The 15,954-nt window shown below is 38.8% G+C and overlaps 3 protein-coding genes across 3 annotated transcripts; 1 reads left to right on the top strand and 2 right to left on the bottom strand.

Annotated features, from left to right (window-relative positions):
* Positions 1 to 480: 480 nt before the first annotated feature.
* LOC101297736 (MATE efflux family protein 8-like) lies at positions 481 to 1,983 on the bottom strand. Its single transcript, XM_004300708.1, has one exon. The coding sequence runs from the start codon at positions 1,981 to 1,983 to the stop codon at positions 481 to 483; it is 1,503 nt and encodes a 500-aa protein (XP_004300756.1).
* Positions 1,984 to 3,366: 1,383 nt separating this feature from the next.
* Positions 3,367 to 5,419, bottom strand: LOC101297446 (sugar transport protein 1-like). Its single transcript, XM_004300707.1, has 4 exons — positions 5,287 to 5,419; positions 4,702 to 5,024; positions 3,934 to 4,572; positions 3,367 to 3,828 (listed from the first exon to the last, which is right to left on the bottom strand). The coding sequence occupies exons 1-4, from the start codon at positions 5,417 to 5,419 to the stop codon at positions 3,367 to 3,369; spliced, it is 1,557 nt and encodes a 518-aa protein (XP_004300755.1).
* Positions 5,420 to 8,194: 2,775 nt separating this feature from the next.
* On the top strand, positions 8,195 to 9,432 carry LOC101300053 (ethylene-responsive transcription factor ERF025-like). The gene has a single exon (XM_004298731.1). The coding sequence runs from the start codon at positions 8,246 to 8,248 to the stop codon at positions 9,083 to 9,085; it is 840 nt and encodes a 279-aa protein (XP_004298779.1). The 5' UTR covers positions 8,195 to 8,245; the 3' UTR covers positions 9,086 to 9,432.
* Positions 9,433 to 15,954: the final 6,522 nt, after the last annotated feature.

Raw genomic sequence — 15,954 nt, 5'->3', positions numbered from 1 at the left:
CATATGAAATTATTCATCCATACTCTATTGATTAGGAGAGCAAATTAAGATGTGAAATTGAACTATTAGAGCAAATATAATACCAAAGTTTAGTAGACAAAAACAAACTGCTTCCGGAAAAGCCAACACATACAAAACTAGGACCCTCAAGGAAAAACCTTTGATTGGCAACAAAACGGCATTGATCTCCTTCCTTTTCCCATCACATAGACAAAAGATAATATAAATAAACTACACTATAATAAGGATAAAACATGCACCTGGTTCTTTAATTTTTGTATATTGTTGATCCCTTCATACTGGTCTGAACAAATAGCGTCCTCCTGCCTCAATACCATTTACAATATCCATTTCTTTCAATTCTCTCTTTTCTGTTTCTATAAAAGAAAAAACAAAATTGTAATGAATTTCCTGAGTATAGAAATAATCTAAAACATGAAAAAGCCTACTTCTGCAAATTGGCCAATGCCGGTTGCTGGGTTATACATGTGAATTATCACATTCTGTGTTTCCAAACGAACTCAAACAAGCATCTGCTTCATCAAAATTTAGAGAACCATCATCAACAGTAGTGTAACTTTCTGCAGTTAGCTCCTTGGCTCTTTTAGCTTGAAGTTCCCAATTGGTTTTAGCCAATACAAACAACATGGTCACGACACATGAGCCTTGAGCTGCCAAAAGACCAAGCCAGAGTCCTCTAAAATCAAATCCTGCAAAGAAACCCAACCACACAGCGACAGGCATTCCCACTAAATAGAAGCAACCCAAGTTTATGTTTGCTCCCAATTTAGGCCTAGCCGATCCTCTCAAAACTCCACAACCCGTTGTTTGTGGACAGTTTCCAAGCTCACATAGCCCAATAATCGGCAACACCATTGCTGTTAATGCAATAATATGTGAGTCTTCTGTAAACATACTTGCCCATATGTTTCGTACCATGACAGCAAACAACAATGCCGAGAGTCCGAAAACAAAGCTATAAGCGAGGCCTATGATCGCAGCAAGTTTTGCTCTTTCGGGCCGATTAGCTCCAAGCTCGTTTCCCACTCTTGTTGATACACCAAAGCTTAAAGAAGATGGGAAAATGTAGATCAATGCTGTAGTCTGGATCAGAATTCCCATTGAAGCAACTGTTGCTTGTGGGTCAAGTAACAGTCCACAAAGCAAGATCATGATCTCGTACCACCACCACTCTAAACAAACCGAAATGCAGCTTGGAACGGCCAAATTCAATAGACTTTTCCACCCTTTGAAGAAGTATTGCGTTGAAAAACCGCCCCATGTCTTTTTGTACACTCCGGACACGGCCATGTACACGATCAAGGATCCTACAAGGTTGACATTGGTCCAAACCCCGCTTAACGCTACGCCTTTGATTCCCAAACCAAGCACAGAAACAAGGAGGTAGTTGATAGGAATGTGGAGGAGAATGGCGAGAGTTGCGCAGCATGTTAGAGGCACCGTTATGGATTGAGTTCGGAGATAGATACGCAGAGGGTGCAAGAGACTTTGTGCAATTAGGTCAGGCAGAGAATATAAAATATAAGATTGAGCTTCGTTTGCAATTTCATCTTGTTGGCCACAAAAAAGCAAGATCCTCTTCATGTTGAACCACAGAAATGATATTGGGATTGAAGTCAATAAAAGAAGAATCACTGTTCTCTGGAGGGTATGGCCTAGAACCTTGAATCTTTTGGCACCAAAAGCTTGGCCACAAATGGGTTCCATCCCCATGGCTAAGCCAGAGAGAACAGAATACCCTGTAATGTTTGCAAAGCCGATAGCGAGGGAACCTCCGGCCAAAGCAAGCTCACCAAGGTGACCAAGAAAGAGCATGGAGATCATAGAGCGTGAATAGAGTAACAGGCCGGTTAATACCATTGGAAAAGCTATGCTGGCTATGGACTTGGCTTCATTGAGAGCAAGAGAGAGATGAGTCTTTTGGGGACGTTGGTTTTGAGGAATCAAAGAATCAGTCGACATGGTTCTTTGTGAGAGAAAGAAAGGTTGCTCAGTTGGGTTTTGTAGAGGGTTTAGAAGAATGGGATTGGCCAAGAATTTGAAGACTTTCTTTGGACGGCTATTGTGCGATAGACTTGCAAGTTTCAAACTCAAATTCTTGGGAGTTCTAAGCGTCTTTTTCTGACCGAGTATAACACTGTTGGGGCCTGCAGGGCTCAAACAAGAGAGATATAACATGGTGCTGCACTTTCCAATGAACCGATCGAAGAAATGGGCACTGAATTTGGAGGTGATATAGCTTAATTATCCTTGATTAAAGGCTTAATTAAGCTACTAATTTCTATTGTTACCAGTCAAAGTTAATGTTATTTTCCTCTTAAATTAAGTTTCTTTCTTCTTCTATTTTAAGAATGCACTAATGGTGTTGTTTAAATGCATGAACAACGTTTTCCCTATTCAGGAGCCATTTTGGTCCAAGACAAAACGAAGGTCGGACGTTTTCTGCCTATTTAATTTTAAAAGAGAGAGGATGGACTAATGGCTAAATCTTGTTATGTCATTTATTAAAACATGTTAATCATCAATATTGTGTTTCTCCTGATTCCTTAATTTCCTACAGCGGTGCCGCCGCGCCGGTATGTCATGACGTTTGGTTCCCTATGTGGATGCCGCTAGTGAAATAAAATCGTAGAAAACAATATGATATTGTTAATCTAGTCTCTTCTCTCTCTTTGATCTAAGTGAGGTTTACGGGTAGTAGGTGAAAAACCCTAACCCTCATACTTAACCCTAAGCTTATGCTGACATGCACATTTAGTTGATGAAGAGGTTTTAATTAGTACATTATGTCAAACTCGAATACTGCCCTTCTTAATCATGCACGTCCCTGGGAAAAATCTAATTCAGAAAGTTCTTGTGCTTCATATGGTTGGACCGAGTAGTAAATCTAATTCAGAAAGTTCTTGTGCTTCATATGGTTGGACCGAGTAGTAATTAAGCATGTGAATTTATGTTGACCCAGAAAGATCCCTGCCATTTTGATCTGATGGTATGAAGACAAGTCGCATAGCTATCATGAAGTTACAGGATTGGAAATGTGTATTTGCAAATTAGTCTTCTAGATCTAGAAACCGTAGTTTGTACTCTTGGCCGGGTTATATATAACCATTGTGAAATTCTCAACGAGTCATACATGGCATGTATTCAACCAATCGTAAAAGAGCAGACAATAAGAAAAGATCAATAGATTGTTGTAACTTTTCACAAGTTGAGAAAACTAGCCGATAATGAAACAAAATTTACCAAAACCCTAAACGAAACCTCAAAAGTTTGGGGGACGAGTAAAAGAATTACAAAAGCCAATAATATAGAAGATTACAAAACCAAAAAAATAAGCTAGCCAAGTTACGCATTCTGTGCAGCAGCATTGCTCATGGCTATGCCTTTGTCTTGAACCACATACTTGGACCAAACTGGGTGCTGCTCCCACACCCTCCCCATCTCTTCCATGGGAACCCCCTTAGTCTCTGGCAGATATTTGTAGATGAAGCAGCTCATCACGATCAGAAAGAAGGCGAAGAAGAAGAACAATCCAAACTTCATGTGGCAGAGCATCATAGTGAACACTTGGGCTATAAGAAAGGTGAAGATCATGTTGACCGAGACATTGACTGCCTGAGCAGCTGACCTAACTTCCAGCGGGAAAATTTCACTTGGCACCAACCATCCCAGAGGTCCCCAAGACCATGCAAATCCGCAGACATAGACGCAGATCAAGGTCACCAGAAGTACAGCAAATCCCTTGGATAGTTCAACAGGGTTGCCACTAGTACCGAATTTCCAAGCAATTAAACCTCCAACTATGACCTATAAATAGATGACGAAATATTAGATTAGATTCAAACGGAAAATAAAGAAATCTTTAGCAATTATAATTGAATGCAAATTTAAGAAAGGAAAAATTATATATACCTGACTTAAGAACATCTGAATACCACCCTCCAAGAAAAGTTTCCTTCTCCCAATCTTGTCAACAGTAAAAATCGAAACAAGAGTTGCTCCACAATTAAACGTATTAGTGATCAGAGTAGAAATGAGAGAGGCACTGCTTCCAAACCCTACAGTTTTGAACAAGACAGGCGCGTAGAACGTGATGACATTCATGCCAGTGAATTGCTGGAATGCAGGAATAAAAATGGCGAATACAAGCTGTGGTCTATATTTCCTCGTAAACAACATCGTCCACGGATGTTTGATCTGCTTGGAAGTCTCACTAGCCTCCTTCAAATCGTTGAACTCCTCATCGACATTGTCGACACCACGCAGCTTGACGAGTTGAGCTTTTGCTTCCTCAAGCTTACCACGCTCAATTAAAGAGTTGGGTGTGTCAGGGAGGAAGAATGATCCGATTATGATAAAAAGAGCAGGCACTGCAGCGCCACCCAAACTCAAACGCCATGCAAGGTTTCCATTGTTCTTAAAAAACATGTCGAAGAGATAGTTCGCTGCACCAGCAAAAAGAATTCCGAGTGTAATTGCCAGCTGGAACATCATGTTTAGTGCACCGCGCCAATTGTATGGTGCTGTCTCAGATAGATAGATTGGCACAGCCTGTATGAATAATCAGAACAAAACGAACAAGGTTTCATTATGGTTTGCATGGGAACTGTTATAAACAATAGTATCTACAGACAAGTTTCATGTTTTTGAGTTTAAGGTTTAGGGTTTAAGATGAAGTACCTGATTGGCAAATCCGATGCCGAAACCAAGGAACAATCGACCAGCAATAAGCATCCCGATGTTCTGAGCAAAGGCATTGAGAAGTGCACCGACGAGGAAGAGAACTCCACCGCCGAGCATTGTGGGTCTCCTACCACAGGCTCTGGTAATAGTGGAGGCTAAGAGGCATGAAACCAGAGCCGCTAAATAGAGCGACGAGGTAAAGAGTGTTAGTACCGGACTGTTGAATGTACAGTACTGATTCGTAGAAACGGAGCCAGACTCCTTCAAGTAAACTTCTGGAAAGAACTTCTTCAAAAATACATCCATAGACGTCACTCCGCCTATATAAGAACACACACAAAAAGTCATTAATCAAAGCTTAAGGACAGCCGTATTGACCATTCGCATATTCAAGAGACTAAGAAAACATTGCAACGTTATTATTATTCATCAAGGAAAACAGCAAACTCCTCTATTATACATATGATCACTGTTCAAGTGCAAACAAATTAAGACGTACAATTAAGTCGTGATTTATATCACTCATAGGATGCATAGAAAACTAAGATCGAATTTATAGTTATGAGAAAGAAGATTATGTACCTGAAATTCCAAGATCATAACCGAAAATTAGACCTCCGAAAGCTGCGACAATACATGTTATGAAAACCCTCAGTGTGGTTCTTCCAGGATATTGTTTTCCACCAGATGATGAAACCATACCGCCCCCAGCCATCTTCGAACTCGATTACAGAGAGAGAACTCAGAAAGCTGAATGAAATTAGTGAATGAGGAGGTGGTTAAGTAGGGTTATTTATAGAGGAACTGGTTTGTATTATGAAACGTAGAGTTTATCCAGTATTAAGATGTAGAAATCAAATGAAACTGGGTTATTAGTAGTGAATCCCAATCATTTTACAATCCTAAAACCCCAAAGCGGATATGAACCTAGGTTAGATAACACTCTCTTATCTGAACTAAACAACTTTCTTAGATAATCTTAATTAACGGGGTCTATCTTCGAAAATAATTGCTTATCGAAAACCCTGCCATGTCAAATTAGTTGTGTAATTGGTTGAAACTTCTTGCTGGCTTTAACTAGACTTCTTGTGTAATTGATCGTACTCATCGAATGTAGGTGTTTGACTTCTACTTTGACTCTCCCTCTCTAATTTATTCAAGTGTTTCCTTATCCAATATATCAAGGTGTACTCTTCGTTTTTTACTTTGTTTTTTCAGTCTGATGCATTACGGATTTAGACTTTACGTCCAATGATGTTGGGGATCGACACAATTTTATCCATTTTTATTGGTCTTTTAGTTCATTTAAGTTTAAAATCAAGACTACTGGAACTTTGGTATAGAAAGCAATCCAAACTCCCGATCCCACAACCTGAAATTACCTGACCAAAAACCTGATCAAAATTAATCTGAAACGATACCTCAAAAGTTTGGGAATGAGTAAATAAAATTAAACGGCCAATAAATTTCAAAAGCTAATAAATTAAGCTCATGAACAAGTACTAAGCTGCAGGCTTGCTCGTGGCTATGCCTTGGTCTTGGACTACATACTTGCGCCAAACAGGGTGCTGCTCCCACAGCCTCCCCATCTCTTCAATGGGAACCCCCTTTGTCTCCGGCAGATATTTGTAGATGAAGCAGCTCATCACGAACAAGATGAAGGAGAAGATGAAGGAGAAGGAGAAGAAGAAGAAGAACAATCCAAACTTCATGTAGCAGAGCATTAGAGGGAACAATTGGGCTATATATGGCAAAGGTGAAGATCATGTTGACCGAGAAATTGACTTTCTGAGCAGCTGACCTAACTTCCGATTGTTATCAATCGTATGTGTTTTGACTTCCCCTTTGACTCTCTCTCTCTCTATCTAATTTATCTAAATGTTTCCTTATATCTAGTTGTGCTTCGATTTTTTTTTTTTGCCAATCATTCGAGGGGATAGTGTTTCTTCTTATTTTTCGATCTTATTTTTTCAAGGTGCATGAAACCTAATCTGATTGAATGTGTATTTAGATAGTGAATGACATATCTTTCATGTCCCTACAACATCGATACATCACAATGCTGGCTACTAGAACGATAGTTGGATTATTAGAGATTACGTGAAAGCCGATATCGATCGAGCATGACCTAATTATTTAGGTATAAAACTATTGTTTCGAAACACACAGGGCCCTCCTGCAGGGTTCTTCGGCCGTCTATAAGATAAGGCCACCTTGTTGGCCAAACATCCTCCAGAGAGTTTTGTATATAATCTATAAGAGCAATCATGGCCAAAAGACTCAGCTCTCAAGTCTCAGACAAAATTTTTGAGGGTATGCGATTGCTGCTCAAACAAGGAGAGGATTGCTCGAATCGGGTTGTTTTAGAGGTTTGGTAATTCGTAATCTAAATTCTAAAAAGAAAAATTAGATATGTGAATCGTATAGCATGCATGAATTAGTATCTCTTGGTGTTTAGCTTTTTATGGGAAGTCTAGTTTCCTCTCCATAAACAGAGCAGAAAAGAATGTTGAAAAGAAGCATATGAGAATATGTGGTCTATAGCTTGCTACTGAGACAATTGCTACTATTACTGGGAACTAATTAATTATGCTCAAACTTTTATGATCACTAACAAGATGATGATCAATGTGTATTTGGTGGACTTAATTGGGACACAACCTAGCAAACCTTTTGATTGTTATTAGCGTTAGAATGCGGAATGTTCCTGATGTTTAGGTAAATGGCATAGTCGTCATGTGTTTAGTCATGTCAAAACTGATATATCATTATTGATTCATTAAATTTGAAAATGAAACTCAGAATTTCACCCTATCAAACAACATGCATGTATGTTGTCGAAGCAATTTTTAATTGTAGCTGAAAAATCAATTTAACAAACACATTTTATTATTGAGATTACTTGTGTCGAGAAATAGATGTATTTTTTCTTCAAAAGGGATGACGTCAATCCATTAATAACATCGCCTAAACTAAACTGAAGAAGAAAAAACTTAATTAAGCGAGAAAAATAGATAGTTCAGAATTAAGTGTATATTATCCACTAAAAGATTTTCAAATCATTTTCATATTTGATACAATCAACTGGTGTGTGCTAATAGGATAAACTGTCCCCCATCAAATTTGTACAAGGCTGCTGTGCATAACCAAGTGGAAAACTCGTAGCCATATGAGCACAAACTAAATAAAAGCCATTCCAAGCCTGAAAGGTACATAAACACATTCATACTTATATAGACAACAGCTCATACCAAGCCTGTGCCTAATGCGTGTGCTCGATCAAATCACAGAAACATTTGAAAAAAGACTTTCTCCCAAAGTTGTCAAAAACCCTTAAACGCAAATTGGTGCATGCCACGACTTTGTGAGCTAGCTAGCTAGAGACATAGCGAGCGAGTTAGAGAGACCCCTCTCCCCTCCCACGAAATCCCCACGCTTTAAACTTTACAATCACACGCATATATATATCGGCCTCCACAAACCTCAAACCATGACCTCTCAGAATTAATATCCGACCATACCTTTCCTATATATTTAGGACATGGCTGACCCAAATACTCCAGCCAATAACTTGCGCCAAATGATAGAAGACCAACCCGCACCGACCCAGTTGATCACCCTTGACTTTCCTCCTCCTCCACCTTCTCCTACACTACCCCAACCTCCTCAGCCTCCTCCTCCTCCACCATCACATTCTCTTGCTCTTCTTCCTCTTGTAATACCACCCACTTCTGAAGCTACAGTAGTACAGCAGCTACAGCTTGAAACACCAAAGGAGGCAACAGCACAGCAGGGAAAGAGTACTCCCATGGCCTCGAGCTCTTCCGGTAAGCACCCCAGGTACCGGGGAATCCGCTGCCGGGGAGAGAAATGGGTGTCGGAAATCCGAGAGCCGCGCAAGACCAAGCGAATATGGCTCGGCACTTTCCCAACTCCGGAGATGGCTGCAGCCGCCTATGACGTGGCGGCGCTGGCTCTGAAACGCGAGGATGCTATTCTCAACTTTCCTGGTTCCATCAAGTCGTATCCAGTCCCGGCATCCATGTCTGCCCTGGATATACGTGCTGCGGCGACTGCTGCAGCTACTGCAGCAGCAGCCGAGACAACACTGAAGACGAGTGGCTCTAGGGAGAGTACTCCGAGTAGTGTTGGACAACAACAGAAAGAGTATGATGATATGCTGAGTATTAATAGCAGTGCTTTGGCGTCGTCTGTGGGAGCAGACTTTATGGACGAGGAAGAGATTTTTGGGATGCCGAATTTGCTGGTGGACATGGCTGAAGGAATGCTGGTTTCTCCGCCAAGAATAAACTCGCCGCCTTCTGATTATGACTCGCCGGAGTATTCCGACGGAGGAGAGAGTCTTTGGAACTACGATTGATCGATCTTGTACGTTCGAATTCCTTAGGTTATCACTCGGAAATAAAGATGACTTTATGAAAGCACAGAAAACAAAAATTACAGTGCATGTAAATAACAACACAATGAACATGGGGGTTTTTCAAACTGACCGAGGCAGTGAATTCTTCTTCTTCTTTTTGCGAGTGGCAGTAGCTAGGTGTTTCTGTGTTGTTCTTCCTTTAGTTTTCTTCTTCTTTCCTTTTCTTATATTTTGAATTAAGATTGTGCGGTTTTTTAATTTCTTTGGGTTATTGTCAACCATGACATTTGCTACAGGAAGCTTTTTACAGTGACTCTAATAGGGACAGAGAGAAGTTTCATGATAAATTGCGCTGATGCATTTTAGATTATATAAACTATATAGAACTTTCTCATGTTGTAACTTCAAAATATGTGTTCAAATTAAGCATTATCATGGTCAATTTAGTCCATCATATATGATGATCCGGAGTATATATGAAGCTATCATGAGTCATTATATAATGAAAGTTATGAGTGTGAAGCTTTTCGAAAACATTCTATTGCATTTTCAATATGTATGGCTCGCTGGAAGTTAAAACTATGAATTAATTACAACCTTCCGGAGTATGAAAAAAACATGAGTCAAAGCTAGCTCCACGGTCCCATGAACCATAAAGTGTCGATATCGTTTGATGAAAGATTGAAATTTGAAAGTAGTGATTATAATGGTTTCGAGTGACGAGAGATTGTCACTTTCTTCATTGAAATTTGCACTGTTGAATTGTCGGGTTCAATTATATAGAATTATTGATGCAACCATATCAACTCCATTTTTCTCTGGCTGTGGTTTCTCCATTGCTTGGATTCACTTATAGCAAGCAGTAAAAGTTTGCTGGTGATAGTTCAGCATCTGCAAGAATGGGAGACCATAAACATGGGTCTAGTATAAACAGTAAACTAAACAGTAGACACCGTAAGTGCATGTTATGGCAACGTTAGAGAAGAATGTAATCAAATGCATCGAGTAGAATAAGTACTGATTGCGCTTTTTTTATCTTCAAACAAATTTGATAGCGCACTTGAAACAACTATCCCTTTTACTCTGTCATAATAAGAGTCGTACTCGTACCTGAATGAAGCAAAAAAGAGTTAAATCGTAGAAATAGACGTGTCAACTGTCAAGGATTGAAAGATTGATGAGCTTCAATTCTGCAATATATTGGAAAACCCTACCCTGCAGCCATGAAGGGTCTACCAGACGATTTCACTTCTTTAAGGAGACAATTTAGCATTCTCTTGTCAATTTCTCACATCTCTTGTGGAGTACCACAGAATAAAATAGTAAGACAAACACAAAGCACGAAGTGATATTGTATAGCAATGCAAACAAGTTTGACTCGAACTAACAGAAAACCAAAACCAAGTTCGGCTCTTGTGAAAATGGCAAGAGTACATCAGCAGTATGTATGCATTTTGACGCGCACATCTGATACGACGGAGCCTAGTTGGGCGACAATATGAAACTATAGAAGACCACCATCAAATTTTAAGGCACATCCGATGAGTTGAAGATGGTTCTAGCTAGCTCTTCTTAGCTAGCATGTAATCTGTAATCCATTAATCCCATACCGTATAAATGATATATTTGAAAGTCAGTCTGTTACTGCGAACCTTTCAAGTATTACTATTCAATTAGTGTCTCCGAAAGGGTGCCAAGATTGGTTGAGCTTGAGGTCGGCAGGTAGTGAAATTATATTATTGAAGATCATATCATCAGGAATCCTTTCCAAATCCAGACTAAATATTAGATAATCCTTTCCACATCTAGACAGAATAGATTAATTTAACCAACAACTGAAGTCGTTAATCATCTCACACTATTCTTATTCGATAGTACCTTGTAGTTTTTTTAAGTATAAAGGTAACTGTTCAAGATTCCTTATTGGGTCGTCATTCATGATTACATATATTCATGCAAAAATTACGAAAGGGGGAAGTTTGAGCAAGTCGGCCATGCCTGTAGAACTTGAATTTTCTTGCTTTTTTCTACATCTCTGACGTTGCTCCGGCTTTTAGTCTGAAAGGGATTGCAGGGTCCTTCAGTGTTGAAAAGGTGTGGTTAGTCAGCTTGCTGGGTACCTTACATTCATAAAAACCAAAAGAAATCGATGTGTTTTGTGGGGTTTTCTGATCGAGATGCATAAACAAGCTGCTGTTGATGAAGAAGAAGAAGTAATAATCCTTCGAACTTGTTTGAATGAGCAAAAAAAGTGTGCTTAATTTGACTGTGGGGAGACAAGTATGGCCGACATTGCCTCCAAACACTTTTCTTCTACAATTATCTATGGGTAGGTGATGCATCACTCTCTCTCAGAAAAGGTTTGTCTCAACCAAATTGGCTTTTCATATAAACCATCCACTCATCAAGCTTCTATATATGTCATACAACTGCTAGCCCTCTAGCTACCTACTACATTTTCAGTATTTTTCTCGCGATTCTTAGAGATTAACATGTGCAGATGATAACAGATTTAGTCGTTTGGAATAGTTGTATTCAACTGACAAGATTAACAAACCTACTTGGATCCTTCAAATCTTAAGGACCTAAGTGATCAGACCTGGATAACGAATTTTAAGCGACGACGAACATTTCATCACATACGCATTGGGGTAACGGATTTTCATAATTCGGCGACGATTCTTGTTCCTCGCCTAAGTCCTTCTTCTTTTTTCTAGTAGTGTTCCAAAAACGTTTTCCAGACCAGCTAGGGAAAACTGGTATCTAATTGGAAACGGGAAGTAAATGAAAAAGAAAAGGAGGCGATGCTTATACCTCTCGGCAAACCTCCATTGATGTGAGAAATTGATTTATTAAGAAAATAGTTATTACAAATCCTAGAAGGACGTTAGCAAACAAACAAACGTCCACCCAAATCACTATATCGGTAGTTTGGAAGACTCAACTACTCTATTACAATATGAAAAAGCAAAGATTGGTATCAACTTCCACTGAAATCTAATTCGTCAAACAAACGATTCTTCTATAATTCATAAAACAAGAAACATTCACTACCGATAACATGCATTAATACGAGACTATACATAAATTAAGAAAATATTAAGAGAAGTATCAAACTGTTTGAAAAAACAAAAGAAAAATCTATGAGGTAGGGTTTCTCTCAACGGAGAGGACTGCAATGATTCCTCTAAAGCTTTATATTTTTGTTCAGAAAATTAAATATAGGGCAATGATCAAAACAATCATCAGGCATGTGACAGAGACCTAACTACATACACAGGATATTGAGTTTCTTTTTCTTCTTCTCTTTTTCTACAGAGAATAAAAAGAATAAATAGGAAAACATCTTTTAAGAAAAGGAAAAGAGGGTTCTCAGATTAAAAAGTTTGAATGAACGGAATGATGGAAGAAAGAAATTAAACTTCACTTAGTACTTAGTAGCAAAGTTAGGCCAGATTTAAAGGGACCAAAAAATGCAGATCGGTAGAGTTTAAAAACAAATTTCTTAAAATCAAAACCAAATTAAAACAACAGATGTGAATTATTGGTATTATACATAAACACGCATATGGTCGGCAGCTTCTAAAGGTGACTGAATCATACATAATACAATGGATCATTCCTAACGAGATGAGAGGAAGATCTAGGAAAAGATACTAATGTCACTTCGACACAGTATGTGCTTGCGAAAATTAAGCTCTATTATTGACCATAATTGACTAATTGTTCGAAAATTAAGCTAGCATGAATATGTCATGCAGTTAAGTCCTGGACATTTTCATGTATTTCGTAGGGCTCCTTAACCATATGAAAGATCGAATTCAATCAAAAGACGAACAAAATTCACTACCTGTTTCACCTCGAGTAATTTTGGATTGAGATTGCAGAACACTGTACCCTACCAACAGTAGGAAAATGCTTCCCAGAGACAAAGGGAAAAGGAAAAACATTTCACCATGAAAATGACAATTGCTGGTTTAGTTTCCCGATACATTAATTCTACATTTCCAGGGGGAACAAGCCTTTCAATGTGATTGACGTCCTCGCAGCAATGCTATCTGATATCTGCTTTCGGCCTTTCGAAATCGAATTCAAAAGAAAAAACTAGATCGCTTTGTTTATCAGGGGGCCCTGGTATGGGCATATTATAGGTTGAGAAGGTCCTCAAACTCGTCCAGCTTAATGATCACATTCTTCGAGTTTTTTTGATTTGGTTAGTTTTCATGTCATGATATGTAGACATGTTCTATCATTCATGAGGCTTGACTCTTCTCTTTAGCTTTTCTGCTGCTTGGGGGCCTTCCCTTTTGGTCTGGGACATAGACTCTTGATTGAGAGTAAAAATTCAAATCTGTTTTGCTCATTCCTTTTGTTATCTACATACATTATTGCATAATGCAACTACGCATATAGATCATAGATCCATGCATGAGTTATTTTGTTGTGAACCCCTGCTTAACTAGTGAACTCCCCTCGACCGTAGATATTGACACGATATTGAGATCACAAATCATTACTGAAAACTCGGAGAAAGTGACAACCACATATCGTTAAGATGTCGAGTTTGTAAGAGCCTATGTGTCGAACCCCATATCTATGTTCGAATCCCACCAATATTGATTAAGTTAAATCACAATCCATTCTTTGTGGCAAATGAGGATGAAGAGTTATGACAAAATCTCCCAGCACAGATTAGCCTTTGGGCCGAAAAAAGTCTTTGAGAAAACCGTGTGATCTCAATAAAAAATGAAACGAAAGTATCAATTGTCCAAACGCGTAAACGAAGAGATAATGTTGTTTACAACTCAATTTTTATTGCCTTAACTCCCTTAAGTATAAACTTTTACATCAGATCCCTCGATACATGTCAACGACGTACATTATTGTATAGTTTGCCAATTTATTGTCTGTCGAAATCTATTAGTAAGCTTTGAACATATATTCCAATACTGATACCTAAAGCCAGTATTTACTATTTTCAAATAATTTCTTTCAAGGAGAATCCCTGAATAGCTTGGTTGGGTTGGTTTGGGTTTGCTCTTGGATTGAGTTGGGCCATTAAACAACCCTAAATTGTTTTGGAGAGTTGCAGGAGCACCACCACTAGAGTCAGAAATCATCTAAAAAAAATGATATAAAGGCCCTAATTAGATCAACACCGAAAAAAAAAAAAAAAAAAAAACTTGGATCAGAAGAAATCGTTGCCGGGCCCATAAAGAAAGGATATAAAGGCCCGCATCTCAGCCTACGAAGTTTCCAGGCTCAAACCCCGCAATTTCATGTGAGGCAATTACCCAGACGTTGTCGACGTGTACTGGTGGACATTCCTCGCATCTTGACAATCCGACATCACGTCATTGACCAATTGACGTCAGTTCAATTTTTTGCTTACTAGCTTTGCATTTCTCAGTTCACACTCTTACCTCTAATGCACGTGTTAATTTACATCCCACCATTGAAAACATTCTGTTCAAACCAAAGTCGACATATGTTGGTCATGATGATCCAAGGTAGCTACTAGCTAGAGTGATAACAATCCATAACCAGAGGGACTAGCTTTTTTTCTTTTCGATTAAGAAACACAAAACACCAAAACTACAAACAAAGGTACAAAGCCCACGCGAACAACCTGATCTTAAAAGATCAAAATGAGCGCATCTTACACCTGATTGAGAACTTGAAAAAATCAAGACATACAAGAAGAAATAGAATGACCAAGATTTTTGACACCCTCTTTTCAGATTATTCGCGGTATCTTAAATGCTTTCGAAGCCCAAAAATTAACATGTCAGAGGCCCGCCAGCTAACATGGCATTGCAACCCCTTTCCTAACCACATTTATAATTCAACAAATAACATTAAGTAACACAAGCGTTCGAACTCATGACTTGAGGGTTTCATATCATAAAATTCCCGTGGTGGGATCCAATACATCCACCCGTGGTCATAATGACCAAGATTTGCTAAAGCATTTACCAAGAATTTGTCTTCCATTGAGGGACTAGTTTGCGACTATTTTGATCTACTTTATATAGAACTATATCTAATAGATAAAGCAATTTGATGATATTATTGGTTTAGGAAACAAATGTGGAGAAGATTAAAAGAACAATGAGCATTTTGTGGTTTAAAACATAACCAACAATGTTTATTATATACTTTTTATCAGGCATTTTGTGGTTTATATAGAACTATATCTAATAGATAAAGCAGTTTGATGATATTATTGGTTTAGGAAACAAATAACTAGAAGATTAAAAGAACAATGAGCATTTTGTGGTTTAAAACATAACCAACAATGTTTATCATATACTTTTTATCTATTAGAATGATCACAAAACGCAACCAATCATATATTTCGTTAAGACGCATGACAAGATGGGCACTATTGTTTGATATTTTAACATATTGATATTTGCAGAGGTCCAGATATTTCCAGAGTGGTTTTTTCTTTTCAGAAGAAATCGTTGCCAGGCCCATAGAGAAATTATATAAAGGCCCGCATCTCAGCCTACGAAGTTTCCAGGCCCAAACCCCACAATTTCATCCGAGGCAATTACCCAGACGAGGAATTCTTAGGTGCGGCACTCGCACCACTTCAACCGTGCGACCAATCAATTACAAGCCGACACCTGTTAATTTTGATGAGGTGGACATTGCCGAAAACAAGAAAAAGCCAGAAACCGGAAGTAGTGTAGATTTCCGATCAAACCAAACCCAAGCTCTCCATGTCCCACTCTCCTTCTGACGAGACAAGTCAGAAGGAGATGGAGAAGGAGTAGCAGTAGGAACTCTGAGTCTCTGACATTATGGGTCTGTTGGAACCTCATGGGAGGAGGAGGAGCAGCGCTTCTGGTTTTAGGATTAAT

Source organism: Fragaria vesca, linkage group LG5, assembly GCF_000184155.1.
Source record: "Fragaria vesca subsp. vesca linkage group LG5, FraVesHawaii_1.0, whole genome shotgun sequence".
Classification (NCBI taxonomy): Eukaryota; Viridiplantae; Streptophyta; class Magnoliopsida; order Rosales; family Rosaceae; genus Fragaria; species Fragaria vesca.
Note: the sequence above shows the minus strand (reverse complement) of the source record. Positions and strands in the feature narration are given on the sequence as shown.